At 42.5% G+C, this 14,713-nt stretch overlaps 2 protein-coding genes across 2 annotated transcripts; both read right to left on the bottom strand.

Annotated features, from left to right (window-relative positions):
• Positions 1–5,897: 5,897 nt before the first annotated feature.
• Positions 5,898–10,116, bottom strand: lrit2 (leucine-rich repeat, immunoglobulin-like and transmembrane domains 2). The gene is made up of 5 exons (XM_034100199.1): positions 9,781–10,116; positions 9,225–9,288; positions 8,249–8,333; positions 7,228–8,018; positions 5,898–6,715 (listed from the first exon to the last, which is right to left on the bottom strand). Exons 1-5 carry the CDS (start codon positions 10,114–10,116, stop codon positions 5,898–5,900), a joined length of 2,094 nt encoding a protein of 697 aa, XP_033956090.1.
• A 4-nt stretch (positions 10,117–10,120) lies between these two features.
• Positions 10,121–13,981, bottom strand: lrit1a (leucine-rich repeat, immunoglobulin-like and transmembrane domains 1a). Its single transcript, XM_034100198.2, has 4 exons — positions 13,729–13,981; positions 12,793–13,253; positions 11,498–11,803; positions 10,121–11,187 (listed from the first exon to the last, which is right to left on the bottom strand). The coding sequence occupies exons 1-4, from the start codon at positions 13,848–13,850 to the stop codon at positions 10,121–10,123; spliced, it is 1,956 nt and encodes a 651-aa protein (XP_033956089.1). The 5' UTR covers positions 13,851–13,981.
• Between the last annotated feature and the right edge of the window lie 732 nt (positions 13,982–14,713).

The following is a 14,713-nucleotide window of genomic DNA, read 5'->3' as shown; positions in this document are numbered from 1 at the left end:
CCTTGTTCTGACTTATGGTATTGAAATTGAGCAACTATTAGTGGAACCGCATAATCCTGCTTTATCCGACCATTTCTTAGTAACTTTTGAAGTACTGTTACGAGACTACAAACCATTAGTCAAAAGCTCTTGCAGCAGAAACCTATCTGTTAGTGCTATAGCCACATTTAAGGAAGAGATTCCACCAATACTTAACTCGATAGCATGTCTGCATGTAGGGGAGGAAACTTATACAAAATGTACACCACCCCAAATTGATCATGTTGTTGATAGTGCTATAGATGCGCTGCGAATAAAATTAGACTCTGTTGCTCCTTTGAAAAAGAAGAAAATAAAACAACATAGATTAGCTCCATGGCATAATGCCGAAACCCCCAAAATAAAGCAAAAGTCTAGACAACTTGAAAGGATATGGCGTTCCACTAAACTTGAAGAATCTCGTTTGATTTGGCATATTACTCTCAATGAATAAGAAAGCACTGCGTAAAGCGAGAGCAGCCTACTACTCTTCATTAATAGATGAGAATAAGAATAATGCAAGATTTCTTTTCAGCACTGTAGCCAGGCTGACAGAGAGCCACAGCTCCATTGAGCCTTCTATTCCCATAGCACTCAGTAGTAATGATTTTATGTGCTTTTTTAACGATAAAATTGTTACTCTTAGAAACAAAATTAATGACCTCTTGCCTTCGACCAGTATAGTGTTATCAACAGCTCCCGGAAACGTAAGTTCTAATATTACACTAGATAGTAAACTAGAATGCTTTTCAGCCATACACCTTGAACAATTACATTCAATGATTCTCTCTTCTAAACCATCAACGTGCATGTTAGACCCAATTCCAACTAAGCTGTTGAAGGAAGTTTTTCCATTAATTAGCACTTCTTTATTAAATATTATGAATATGTCTTTATTATCAGGCTATGTTCCACAATCATTCAAAGTAGCAGTGATAAAACCGCTTCTTAAAAAGCACAACCTCGATCCAGAGGTTTTAGCCAACTATAGACCTATTTCTAATCTTCCGTTCCTCTCAAAGACTCTTGAGAAAGCGGTCGCTAAACAGTTGTGTGATTACTTAAAAAACAATGATTTATTTGAAGATTTTCAGTCTGGCTTTAGAACACATCATAGCACAGAGACAGCTCTGGTTAAAGTCACAAATGACATTCTAATAGCCTCAGACAAGGGACTTGTCTCTATTCTTGTTTTGCTCGATCTCAGTGCTGCATTTGATACTATCGACCATGACATCCTATTGCAAAGACTAGAGCACTTAGTTGGCATACAGGGAACTGCTTTAGGCTGGTTTAGGTCCTATCTATCTGAACGCTCTCAGTTTGTACGTGTCAACGATGAATCTTCCACGCAAACCAAAGTTAGCCATGGAGTGCCACAGGGCTCAGTGCTCGGACCTATTTTGTTCACATTATATATGCTTCCATTAGGCAATATTATAAAGAATCATTCTGTAAACTTTCATTGTTATGCGGATGATACTCAACTATATTTATCAATCAAGCCTGATGAAATTAATCATCTAAATAAAATTCAAGACTGCCTTAAGGACTTAAAAACGTGGATGACCTTAAACTTTTTTATGTTAAACACGACCAAAACTGAAGTTATTGTACTTGGCCCGAAGAATCTACGAAACAAATTATCTAAAGATATACTAACTATGGATGGCATTAATTTGGCCTCCAGTGAGACTGTAAGGAATCTTGGTGTTATATTTGATCAGGATTTATCCTTTAACGCCCACATAAAATCAATTTCAAGGACCGCCTACTTCCATCTACGTAACATTGCAAAAATCAGGCATATCTTGCCTCAAAACGATGCAGAGAAACTAGTCCATGCATTTGTTACTTCTATACTAGATTATTGTAACTCTTTATTATCAGGGAGTACCAAGAAGTCAGTCAAGTCGCTTCAGCTGATTCAAAATGCTGCGGCTCGTGTACTAACCAGAGTTAGGAAAAGGGACCACATTACTCCTGTTCTGGCTGCCTTACACTGGCTCCCTATACATTGAACACAGGATAGAATTTAAAATTCTTCTTCTCGCCTACAAAGCCCTTAATGGGCAGGCGCCATCTTACCTTAAATAACTCATTATACCCTACTGTCCTACTAGGGCATTGCGTTCCAAGAATGCAGGGTTGTTGGTTGTTCCTAGAATCTCTAAAAGTACAATGGGAGCCAGAGCCTTTTCTTATCAAGCTCCACATTTGTGGAATCAGCTTCCAGTTTGTGTTCGGGCGGCAGACACCCTATCCGTTTTTAAGAGTGCGCTTAAGACCTTCCTTTTTGATAAAGCTTATAGTTAGGGCTGATTAGATTCAGCCCCTAGTTTTGCTGATATAGACTTAGTTTGTCGGGGGACATCTTACTTCTTCCTTCTCTCTGTCTGTACCTGTGTACTCTCATGTTCCGATTAACCCAGCTTCCCCACATTTCTTTCTTTTTGGTGTCTATATACGCCGGGATCCGGAGTCATGGATGATCCTGCGGTCCTGTGTCCTGGATCGCGTGCGCTGGATCTTGAGTAGTGGCTGTGGTCCTGGATCATCGGTCCTGGATGGATATCCTCGTGGATTCATCTTCCTATTATACACACATGCATTTCCAAACATTTGGACTACCTATGTTGCAAATGTATTATCTTTTAAATGTACACACGGCATCTATTGCACGTCTGTCCGTCCTGGGAGAGGGATCCCTCCTCTGTTGCTCTCCTGAGGTTTCTCCCATGTTTCCCTTTAAACTGGGTTTTCTTCTGAAGTTTTTCCTTGTACGATGTGAGGGTCTAAGGACAGAGGGTGTCGTATTGTCATACTGATATTCTGTACACACTGTGAAGACCACTGAGACAAATGTAACATTTGTGATATTGGGCTATATAAATAAACATTGATTGATTGATTGAACACCTCCTTAATGAGCCGGCTATGGCTCTCCTGCCTCCTTCTGGAGATAGAGGAGAAGCTGTTTGAACACTTGAAAGATGAAGAGCGTGTGAGCAAAGATTTAGGATCCAAGTTCCCAAATCCCCAAAGAAAATGATTATGACTTAAACTAAACTTATACGGTCTTTAGGGAGATTTGAGCATACATTTGAGCAGTTTATCCAAAAAATCATTTAGGACAACAGGAATGTTCATATTTTGGGAGTCCATGAACAAGGCCTTACACAACAATATTACTGTTGCTGTTGCTGTTAGTAAAACCTCACCAGATGTTCTTCAAATATGCAATATAGTATCCTCATAGCCTTTCTGCTCTTCGTGTAGACATCATGAGAAAACACGCACACTATTTCAAAGTTACATAAAACATGACATTTGGAAATAACCCTCTCTAATCCAAGGAACAACTTGTTCATCTTTCTACAATATGGTAATGTTGGCGAAGAACCAAGAGTCAATCTGTCCTGATTCAGTTTGGACGGACAAGATGTTGAACTTTCTGCAGCCTCTGCTGGCACATCTCACATGATCACGATGACGCAGAGAGAACTCTGAGGATTATTTTTTGACAAAACAAAAACAGCCTCTTTACTCAGTTAGATCTAATACATACACATGTGTGATGTGCTGCAGTCCTAAAGATTATTGAGCAAGCAAACTGAATTATTTACTTCAAAATTGTTAAAGACAAAAAGTGATCAGTGTTGCCAGCTGTTAATGCTTTGAAATGAAATGATGGAATGTGATGAGCAGGCCAAATGATCATGCGTTATGCCATGTAAGAGGCAGCCAGGATTACTGGGCTATTTGATAGAGGATTACAGAGTTAAAAGTTGCAAAGAGCATTGATGCTTTAGAATGAAAGAAAGCTATGCGCAGGCTTCAACAACCCTGGCATGTGTTTTGAGCATCAAAACACACACATCTTTGCACACTGCTGCCCATGAGATCTGCATCTATCATGTACTGTACTGTTTACATAATGCATTGCTTGCATTTACGTGAGAAAATAAGATAAATAAAGATCTAACCCATCCATTATTTTCTAAGATGAAATAGCTGAAATGACCAAATTCACATTGTCTTGTGTCATACGAGATGCATAAGGATTACAAAAAAGCATCATCTACTGTATGCACCCTTATGGTAGAAACAGGTCTGAACGAGAGAGGATGCAGATAGTGTGTCTGCCCAAGTCGTTTAAAACCTTGAGTCAAGAGAAACGGGCTCCGGCAGAGACAAGCCGCTTGCATCAGAGCAGACAACAAATGGAGATGGAGGATGAGGCTCAGTCATACGCACATGAAGTGGCAGCAGGAGGGGATATTGGAGTTTGGGTATTTCAGTCAGACAACTCACGTGTTCCTTTAACATGTTTATTAGAAGCAGCATATAGTTGAGTTTGGCGACTAGGCTCGGGTCTCATCACTCCACAGATATACATAGCACGATGAGTGATGATTAAATAACTAACCCCTGAGCCTACAGGTGGAAGCTGGGGCGGTGGTGGGGCAGCGAGCAGCAGCGACGTGGAGGTAGCTGCAGCAGCGACGTAGAGGTAGCTGCAGCAGTAGCAGCAGCAAGCAATGCATGGAGAGAGATCTGGCAGGTTAAATAGAGCGGCATATTAAGGAGACTCTGTTTGGTTGGTTGTAGAGTGGCAAGGGGGCGTTATGTATGAATGCAGCATAAGTGCTCGAGTTGACTGCCTGAACTAGCTCGCAGGCTTCGCCCCATTAATGTCAAATGAACAATGCCATTGGCCGAGGCATATCCGACGTGCCATCTGTCCAGGATGGTCTGCACAGATCATGTGCGGCTGCCGTGTGTGGTATTTGCAGATGTGGGAGACGAGGAACTGTGACGTAAATGTACTGTGACGCAGAGAGGATTAAACATATGTTAATGAAACTTTACAGTTACAGTTTGTCTCGAACCACAACTTCATCTAATGATTTTCCTGATTATGTGCAGAGCTGCTTGTTATTGTGAGGCTTCTACTCCATTAGAGAATCAAATCAAGTGGTTATCTCTTAAAGTTACTAGCTTAATACGATGTCAATTCTACGTGTTTCTCCTGATAGAGTCTCCTTGTGTAACTGCAGCTGAAGGTCAGTAACGAATGTTCTTGAAACAATTCTTGAAACAAATTCTCCACGTGATTGGACTGACTCAAACTGCATTGAAATCAATTTCATTCAGATGCAATTGTAATGTATGTTATCTCATTACTATGCACTTGACTATGAACCCATATGGACAATTTACTTTAAAATAAGAAGCTTTGAAGTTTTCATATCGTTTATTTACCCATATTACATCAACAATAGATTTAAAATCAAATCGATTTTTTGTTCCAGATCCAGTATCATGTAACAAAAATGGCAACTTAATTGACAATGTTGGACCAAAGAGAAACACCAACATAAGATAAGTTTGACATCACATATAAATGGATGACACAGCATTAAAGCGCTAAGACAGAATTACATAAGATGCACTGACTACTCAAAATTGTATTTGGGAGAAGCAAATACGAGCATTCTTCCATCAAATCAAATTACATCTTCATATAAAGCAGCAGTTTTAAACGTGTCATTTACAGTAAATGACAATGAAACGTATCAGATAACAAGACAAACAATGTATTTCGGACAGGAAATCATTTGAAAACAGTGGGGAAAGTCCTTGAATTACACTCACGACATAACGGCCATCATTCACATCTTTGCAACCTCTTCTCTGCCTAAAACAGAGGAAGAGATAATATTAAAACCAAGGAAGAAAACACAGTCATTCTTTCGAATATTGTACTTGTGTCAGAATCTATACTTTTATATTTTACTTTACAAAAAGATCTGATGCACAGTAAGACATTGGTATATTGCAAGGTCAGTTATTAGTTTTGCCTTGTTGGTAGTAGTTTAATAAAGTTCAGCTGTGACTCTGCAGTGTTCAGCTTTGCTTTTATGCTGCCTGTCTTCTGACCTCCTCCTCACCTTCTTGTCTTCACTGGAGTCTTTATTAACCAAGCCCTCGTCACTGGCGGCCTGCAGGCTGTCGAAGGTGCCCTGCCTCTCTCGCTCCAGCCCAGGTGAGCCGCCTCCCCTCCGCCTCTTCCAGGACTCCATGATGTCCTCCAGCCGGGTACACTTACCATCAGTAGTGCAGGCAAACATACCGATAGGCACAGCCAGCACCATGGCCAAAACTATCACCACTATATGAATCAGCTTCTCCCTCTGTTCCATCTCAGTAATGTCACTTCCTGTTACAAACACGATGCACTGCCCGGGACGTGGTGCCTGGTTCTTAAGGGTCACACAGATGTCATATTTGGTGGCACGCATCAGATCAGAGACAGAGTACGAGTGGATCCCAGGGCCGATGTAGATCATCTCCTTCTTATCAGTACCTGTACGGCCAAAGCGGATGGTGAACCAGGTTTCAGTTGGGTGGTCTAAAGCGGCGTGCCACTCGATGGTGATTCCACGTATTGTCTGTTTGGCGATACGGATGTCAATGTAGACATTTTCATCACCGGCCGCAAGTGGAGCTACGTTCCCAGGGAGGAGTGACGACTGGGAGCCGTCTTGAGAGAGGACGTCCAGGAAGATGGTGACAGAGGAGTTTCCAATAAAGTTGATAGCATTGCAGGTGTAGACACCACGATCAGTTTTATGGAGGGATGGGATCACGAGGAAGGATCTGATGGTTTCTTCATCCACTCTTTCCTGAGACTCTGGGGGTAAAACAATGAAAATAAATGTTAATTTGCGGGACATGAATGCTTGAATAATACAACTCATTTTGTAAATGTTCTTAAGAGATTATCCACATGTTATAACGTTGAACTGTGTCAGCAACACAATCAGTGACATGGCAGGGACTCTAGTGGCAGCAGCTGGCTGGTTGCGATGTGTTAGTAATGAACTAGATACTTGCAGTCATGATCTGCAGTAAGCACTCCACTCCAAAGGTCTAATGACGCAGATATTCATTTAATTGCACAGCTGACATTAGGTAGGCTACAGCACACTATAATCTCCCTACACTCTTAATCATAACTGATGGTGTTGGGCAGATTGAGAATCAGTGGTGATTATATCGCGTTGGGCCAATATCCAGATTTAGCTCTACTCATCTTAAAGAGGGGTTATGAGGTCTGCGATTAAAATGTGTTTAAGTAACTAATTCAGCAGAAGAAATCGCTCTGGATGTGTGGATAATATATCGTGCACATCGCACTCTTACCATGAAATCCTCTGATTATCTTCAGACCATATGTCCACCAAACAGCGGGCTCTGGCCTGGCCTTGGCGAGGCAGCGCAGGGTGAGGTTGGTCCCCTGGGGCATGCTGATGTTGGAGGACAGTGAGGTGATGATGGGCTTCACGCACGCCTTCAGCTCCACCTCATGGAAGAACTTTCCCTCCCTAAAGCCCGGCCCTGAGCAGGTCAAGTAGGAGTTCATCAATATAATCGGGGGGCTCAGGGACTTTATGAACTCCACAAAGCCCTTCAGGCGGCAGTCGCACATCCACAAGTTGTCGTGCAGAGCGAGTACGATGTTTGGCCCTAAAGCACTCGCATCCCGCTCCTCCGCGCTCTGTAGTTTTTGATAGAGAGGCCAGTTTTGAAAGACCTCCTTTGATATGACTGTAAGACGATTGAAAGATAAGTCTAAGTAAGTCAGACCTGGCAAATATTTTAACGCGTGCTCCGGCAGGACGTCCAGCTGGTTGTGCTTCAGGTCCAGGATCTTCAGTCCCGGCGTTTCCTCGAACGCTGTCCATGGTACTGAGCGGAGCTTGTTGCCCTGGAGACGGAGCTCGGTCAAGTTCCCCAAACCCTCCAGACCCTTTGAGTTGATCACTGTGATGTCATTGAAGTTCAACCACAGGTTCTCTAATGCAGGGGTGTTTGAGAATGCCCCTCTTGGTATTTCAGTGAAGTGACATTTTTCTATGCGGATCTTGGTCATATCATCTGGAAGGTTCTCTGGTATGGCACCAAACGCACTCTCCTCCATACATATGAGTGACCTGTGATTAAGGGGGAGAGTTTAAAGGAACAGATGGTAACTGTGTCGCCTAATGCTTTATAAACCTGAAATATACTAACACCACACATTACAGCTACTAGCTTCAATATAGCCCCTATAGCTTACTTTTATACGCACTCTTTAACCATATGTCTTTTAATTGCTCTGCCGTCACCGACTGACACAGTTGGGATAAAACTACCTGAGCCTTGGTGAAGCTACAAGACTTACCTTCCATGACGGTCTTCTACACAGCTGCAGCCGCGTAAACATTGAGCATAAGTTTCATGCGCCTTGATGTTAAGCACAGCTATAACTAGGAGGTAACAAATTATGTCCATAGTCCGAGAAAAATCCTTAAATTGAGGGTTACATTCGTGCTCAAGACATGTCGAGTGTGGCTGCCGAGTGAAGCCTGCTAAGCTTAATCCCTGACAGACCGCGAACCAAACAAGTGGCATCTAATTCCTGGGTGAGACATGCCAGTGTCAGCAGGTCTGACATACTATATAAGGCACTTTTTGGCAAGTCAACCTTTATAAAGTGTGTGTAAGTAACCAGAATGTTCAATACATTCGTTTTTGGTTTGAATCCCCTTGTACAAAATAACTGATTCATTTGATTGTCTTGTGAATAAAGAGCTAAAAGTAGAAATGTCATGCTTAGAAATCTGGAGGAGTTGTTCAAAAGCTGATTATATCAGTGTATTATTTCAGTTTTTTGAAATATAAAGGAATAATTCATTAAGATTAACAAAGTTATTACAACATACAAATCCCTAATAAGAGACAAAAACTGATCAAAAATGTGGAAAAACCTGAAATGATTCCTGGAAATGTGTTTGATCAACTTAATAAAGAGCATACATGATCACCCTTTCCACTTCATTGCAGGAGAAAACACTTGAACTGCATTGATTTATAACATTATAAAATAATGTATAATATAAATGTATTAATATGTTGAGGTGAGAGATATAAAAACACACAGTACCACTAACTGGATATGTATATATAAAAGTTTATTCAACTATAATCAAATAATATCATTGGAATAAATAGATCTACATTTAATGGGGCAACCTCTAGTGGCACACAACAGGAGATATTTCAGTATGTGTCTCACTGAAAGGAATGAGACTGTCTTTAAACATTTTGCATAATTTCCACCTTATTTACATTGTGTCATAGTTCAGTCCTTTCTGTACTTCTCTCCAGCTCCAGCTTCTCTCCATACGCCAGTGTTGAACCATGCCTATGTGTATATCTTCTCTGAGAACATATGACAGATATATACAGAGGCACAGACATAAATGTATATGTAAGTGTACATCATCTAGTACATTATATACAAATAATACACATACATATATGATATACACAATAGATTTTCTACCGGTGCGTTCCCTTTATGTCAGATCAAGTTGCAGAGGTTTCTTCGCTGAGCCATGAAAGTGAGATAAAATATAGTTTACAACTTTTAACTTTTGACATGTTTTCTCTTACAGGCGAATTAATAAATAAAACATGAGCGTGTTTGCATGTTGTTTTACCATTAATGTTTGGATACTTTTGGACAGAGTTTAACTTTTGTTAGAGTTGTTAAGTTGATTAATCTGTTAATATCCCTCTAAACTGATATTTCCATTATAGTGCAACGTGCAAAAGTCCTTTGATAAAAGTTGGTTCTCTGTGGCGATGGAGTTGGTGGCATGATCCAGCGAGGAGGGACGGATGGGGGGGTATCCCAAGGTGTGGGCGTACGGGAGCGCGTTGGAGGGGGACTGACGTCGGGATGTTGCTGAGGGCGAGAGCAGGGGCAGTGATGTGGATATGGATGTTGATGGAGATGGGGGTTGTGATGGGGGTGGTGATGGCGATGTGGATGAGGATGGGAATGAGAATGAGCATGGTGATGCGGATCGGTTTGCGGATGCGGATGAGGATAAGGATCGGTTTGGGTGTCAGGTTGGGGATGGGGATGGGAATGGGGATCGTTTTGGGTATGGGGATGTGAATGGGTGTTAGGGGTCGGACTGGCACGTGGGAGCGGGTGAGTGCGAGGAAGATGGCGTGGCGCAGGTGCTGGAGCTGGAGCATGACGTCAGCAGAAGTACTCGTTAGGTTGTCCCTCTATCTTAGCCGTGGCCTCAGAGTCCAGGCTGGATCGGGCCGACAGAAGCCTGTTGGATTCCTCTGGGTTCACTCTGTTCAAATACTCGCCCTCAAGCCCTTTGGCCTTCGTACCAGGCGACAGCGTCTCAAAGGTCACATATGAATCTTGGATGTCCTTGGTTTTCTTTCCCCAGTACTTTTGAATGCGTCTCTTCAGAGCCCCGCAGCACACGATGACAGTGAGCGGGACTGCGATGATACAGGCCACCGTGATCACAATCACATTAATCAGCCTCTGGGTCGAAGTTGCACTGGCTGCTTCATCAGTGGAAAATATCACACACTGCTCCTTCTTGGGGATCAGCCCCCTCACACAAACGCAAGCAATGTACTTGGTTCTGGGCACCAGGCCTTCGATGAATACACGGTTTTGCCCTGCCCCAACATTGATCTTCCTCATGTCCCTCTCTCCAAACACAGCATACAGCACACTAAACGCTGTTGTGTTCTTGGCTTTAGGGGCTCTCCAGTTCAAAGAAATGGTATTGTCTGTGTCCCCCACCACCTTTACTGAGCGGACCACCCTGTCGGGGTCCTGCTGCAGTGATGACGTGTTGGCCGCCAGGTTGCTTAGATTAGTCTTCTCCAGATCCAACAGTGCATCTGGGTTGGAGGAGGTGGCAGGCCCCAGGGTGGCTCTGTCTGCCAGGCTGTAACTGGCTAGTCCCGGATCAGGACCAAGACCAGGTGGAAGGCCTGGATCCAGGGCGGGCAGGGTTGAGGGGGTCGAGGTTGGAACCACATATATGGCCACCAGTTTCTCCTGGTAGGCAGCTTTACCAACAGGCTTGGGTTTCTTGACTTTGGCTTTCTTGTCATTGCTGGTTTGGTTCCCCTCTGGTTTTGGTGAGTTAGACACAACAAGAGAAATGACAGCTTCAGCATTTCCCGCATAGTTAGTGGCCTTGCAGATGTATTTCCCCGAATCCCGATAGGACACAGCAGGGACACTGAGGATGGACCAAGTGATTCCCTCTTTTGAGGTCTCCTGCTGGACTGCGATGACAGAGAGGGGAAAATAGTATTGTTACACAATGGTTACAAATGGATAACGTATGATAAAGCACTCAAATATGACGTTTCTTTTATATGAAAGAGCCCCTTTCATTGATGCGGAAAATGAAGCAATGGTCACAGGCAGTGTTGCATAACTCACTGTTTTTGCCACAGCTGTCAGTCAGACGTACAACCTTACTATCTCCACTGGTTGCTTTCTGTTTAATTAACAACAGCAGTACAGACAAAGGCCTCTTATCTCAGCACAATGCAGAGAGAGATCCTGACAGTCAAAGACCTGCTGACTCACCTGTTCCATTAAGTTGCCTCCCATCTGCCTTGCGCCATGTCAGGTCTGGGATGGGGACTCCAATGGTCCCACAGCGCAGCAGCACATTGTTCCCAACAGCGCTCCGGACTCGTGCCACAGCTGTGTGTATACGTGGGAGCTGGCAGCGCCGAAGCTCTGCGTCACTGAACAAAACCCCGGATACACTCTCTGGAGCTGAACACCGGAGCCTTGTGTCAATGAACGCCACCGAGAGAGTGGGAGACTTCTGGAACTGGATCAGGTCGTAGAGCCGACAGTCACACACCCAGGGGTTGTCGTGGAGACCTGAGGGTGAGGGTAAAAGTGAGGCTACAAGGAAGACGAGCGTCCAGCTGTGAGCAAAGTGATAGAGCAGCCTGCAGATGGCCGGTGTGGATGTTAGCATGCTAATCCTGTAAGAGGATTAACATTTAATTCATAAACTACAACGGCAATGATGATGATGATGATGATGATGATGATGATGATGATGATGATGATGATGATGATGATGATGATGATGATGATGATGATGATGATGATGATGATGATGATGACGACGACGACGACGACGATGATGATGATGGTGGTGATGGTGATGATGATGATGATGTGATCAAGGACAGGTTAGCCGTCCTTTCAACTTTCTCTCCTGACTTTTCTGCACATGAGAATAGGTGAAACACAGAAAATGAGCGATGAACTTTGTATTTCACACACACACACACACACACACACACACACACACACACACACACACACACACACACACACACACACACACACTGACATGACAGTATGTGTCAGCAATTATAACTTATCTTAACACATATTTAAAATTATTACTAATTTGTTTTATTATATTATTATTATTATTATTTATTATTTTATTTTATTTATTATTTTCATTTAAACAAGCTTCCATTTATGGTTGACCACAGAGTCATAATTATGTACAAAGACATTAATAATCTGCTTACAATTACAACATAGAATATCGTGTATGTAAACGACTTAAAAATAGTTTTTTAAATAAAGTGTTCCTTTGGTCTTTAATGCAGAATGTGTTACATGGTTTCCAAAGCACCTCTTCAAATATTAATGGGGAATTTTTTTGATTAACTACTACCGACCATCCACAACCATACATCAAACGATGCGTTGCTTAGCAACTGCTTTTTTCAGCTTCCATTCAAGATTGATTAATTAATTAATACTCTTCCATTACGCACAGTGTTAAAAGATATACCTTTCGTATTTTTAATTGAGACTTGCATCCTGACTGAAGTCCTTACCAAGTATCATCTTGGAGCTCTCTGGCCCTTGAACAGGTTTTGCTACGATCCAGGTGGACAGCACCTCTGCCGGCAGGGTCAGCAGGCTGTTGCTGGACAGATCCAGGTAGGTGAGGTTCTTGATGTAAGTGGTGGCCTCCGCTGGCAGCGAGGTGAGCTGGTTGTTGTGCAAATCGAGAAGTCTGAGACTGGGCATGTCCATCAGAGAGTCCCAGGGAAAGGCGGTGAGGGCATTCCCGTCCAGACGAAGCTCCTCCAAGTTGAGCAGTCCCCGGAAACTGTCCGGGCTCAAGGCGGAGAGCGTGTTGAAAGACATCCACAGGAATTCCAGACTGGAGAGGTAGATGAAGGCTTCGCTCGGTATCCGCTGGATGGCCGTCTTCTCAATGCGCAGTTTGGACGTGTCAACAGGAAACCCGACAGGCACAAGAGATATCTCGGGATCATTGCAGATCACACTCCTATAAAGAGATACAGACATTTGTTAATTAGTGTGCACTTCCAGATAACCCTTCAAAACGTTTACATTTAATGACATGTGAACATTACAAAGTAAATGAAAATAAAAAGTTTGGAGACTTGAATTGAAGTCTACAATTAAATAATGTTAAAATATAAGGGATATAACAGTGTTATGTTCACTAGCAAATACATGTGTGGCTAATCAATCTGGAAAAAAATATTTCCAAAGCCATCCGAACTCTCAAAAAAACGCATAGATAGGAAGGTTGAAATTGCCTTTCAGAGATAATCCTGCATTAAATAAAATTGGACCGACATGCACTCCCTGAATTATCTTTGGAACACGTGTTCAGCTCTTTGCAAGCATCTGTCCTCATATAAGTATACCTGTGCATTTAAAAGATGTGTCTGTGCGCAGAACAATTGCTTTTGTGTGTTTTTGATTTAAAATCATTTGCATTTGGACATCCTTACCTGGCCTTTGATCCATCACTCAGGTTGTGGTAAAAACAGCTGCACTGCGACGGGCAGGAGCTCACTGGGGAGAAAAGCTCACCTGTGCCCAAGTAAAGCCCCAGGAGCAGGACGAGGAACATTTTGGCCCTATTTTACGCATACGCAGTTTACCTACATGCGCCCAGTTTGCGCCCACTGAAGTTAAACAGACTGGACTTTTTTTCTCTCATTTACAGGAATATCATCCGCATCGCTTTGTCCCACCGCTTCGCTGTCCCATAGTGATCCGACTGTTATGAGTCCCGAGATAAAAAGGATAGACAAGGATTAGCGAAAGGACTGGCGTTCTTTTCATTTGGATGCGTATTCCATCCCTGAATCCGATAGGCTGCGCAGAGACATCCCTATTTATTATCACAGAAACAGAAACACTTCCGAAATGGTCATAATCCACTGTGATGTTTGGATTTTTTATTTCCCTCCAATGTAGTTTGTTCATTTGAGCCCTGCCGTGACTGTTAATCTGTAAATGGGCAGCGCTGTGTTTTACCACAAGGTGGCCCCTATAGAACACAGCCTGTGGCTCCTACCTTGGAGCTTTTGCTCTCAACAGATGCTCACTCAACATTGTCTAAATATATCCATACTTTGTTCTTATTCAGGGTACTTCTCATATTTGAATAACATGACAACTAACACCGCTTCCGTCAGAAGGCAGATATAGATACTTTGATTTATCTTAACAGTGATTTTACAGTAATATTTTTCATGCAAAGTAGGACCCTGCTACTGGTGCCTGAATCACTGATGAGAAATTAGAAAAAGTTTCACCACACAGTGTCCCTCATCACAGATTAAAAGTAGTAAAATTAAGTCTACTTGATTTAAGTGTTTTATTAACTTTTTTTAAGAGGTGATAATTGTTTTGTATTAAGAATGAACTTAGTAAAGTATGGTATTACATTCCTGACATTAAAGATCAACCAAACCACAACTAAATGTA

Source organism: Pseudochaenichthys georgianus, chromosome 15, assembly GCF_902827115.2.
Source record: "Pseudochaenichthys georgianus chromosome 15, fPseGeo1.2, whole genome shotgun sequence".
In the NCBI taxonomy this organism is placed as follows: domain Eukaryota; kingdom Metazoa; phylum Chordata; class Actinopteri; order Perciformes; family Channichthyidae; genus Pseudochaenichthys; species Pseudochaenichthys georgianus.
Note: the sequence above shows the minus strand (reverse complement) of the source record. Positions and strands in the feature narration are given on the sequence as shown.

What these genes read in the sequence shown, in the direction of transcription:
- lrit1a (XM_034100198.2), bottom strand. Translation starts at nt 13,850, where the DNA reads ATGTTCCTCGTCCTGCTCCTGGGGCTTTACTTGGGCACAGGTGAGCTT. An exon ending in AGTGATGGATCAAAGGCCAG is followed by an intron (nt 13,254 to 13,728) that starts GTAAGGATGTCC and finishes ATCTCTTTATAG; the next exon opens with GAGTGTGATCTGCAATGATC. An exon ending in GAGCTCCAAGATGATACTTG is followed by an intron (nt 11,804 to 12,792) that starts GTAAGGACTTCA and finishes CCTCACCCTCAG; the next exon opens with GTCTCCACGACAACCCCTGG.
- lrit2 (XM_034100199.1), bottom strand. Translation starts at nt 10,116, where the DNA reads ATGCTCCAGCTCCAGCACCTGCGCCACGCCATCTTCCTCGCACTCACC. An exon ending in TCCCCCTCCAACGCGCTCCC is followed by an intron (nt 9,289 to 9,780) that starts GTACGCCCACAC and finishes ATATGTTCTCAG; the next exon opens with AGAAGATATACACATAGGCA. An exon ending in GATAATCAGAGGATTTCATG is followed by an intron (nt 6,716 to 7,227) that starts GTAAGAGTGCGA and finishes TTTTACCCCCAG; the next exon opens with AGTCTCAGGAAAGAGTGGAT.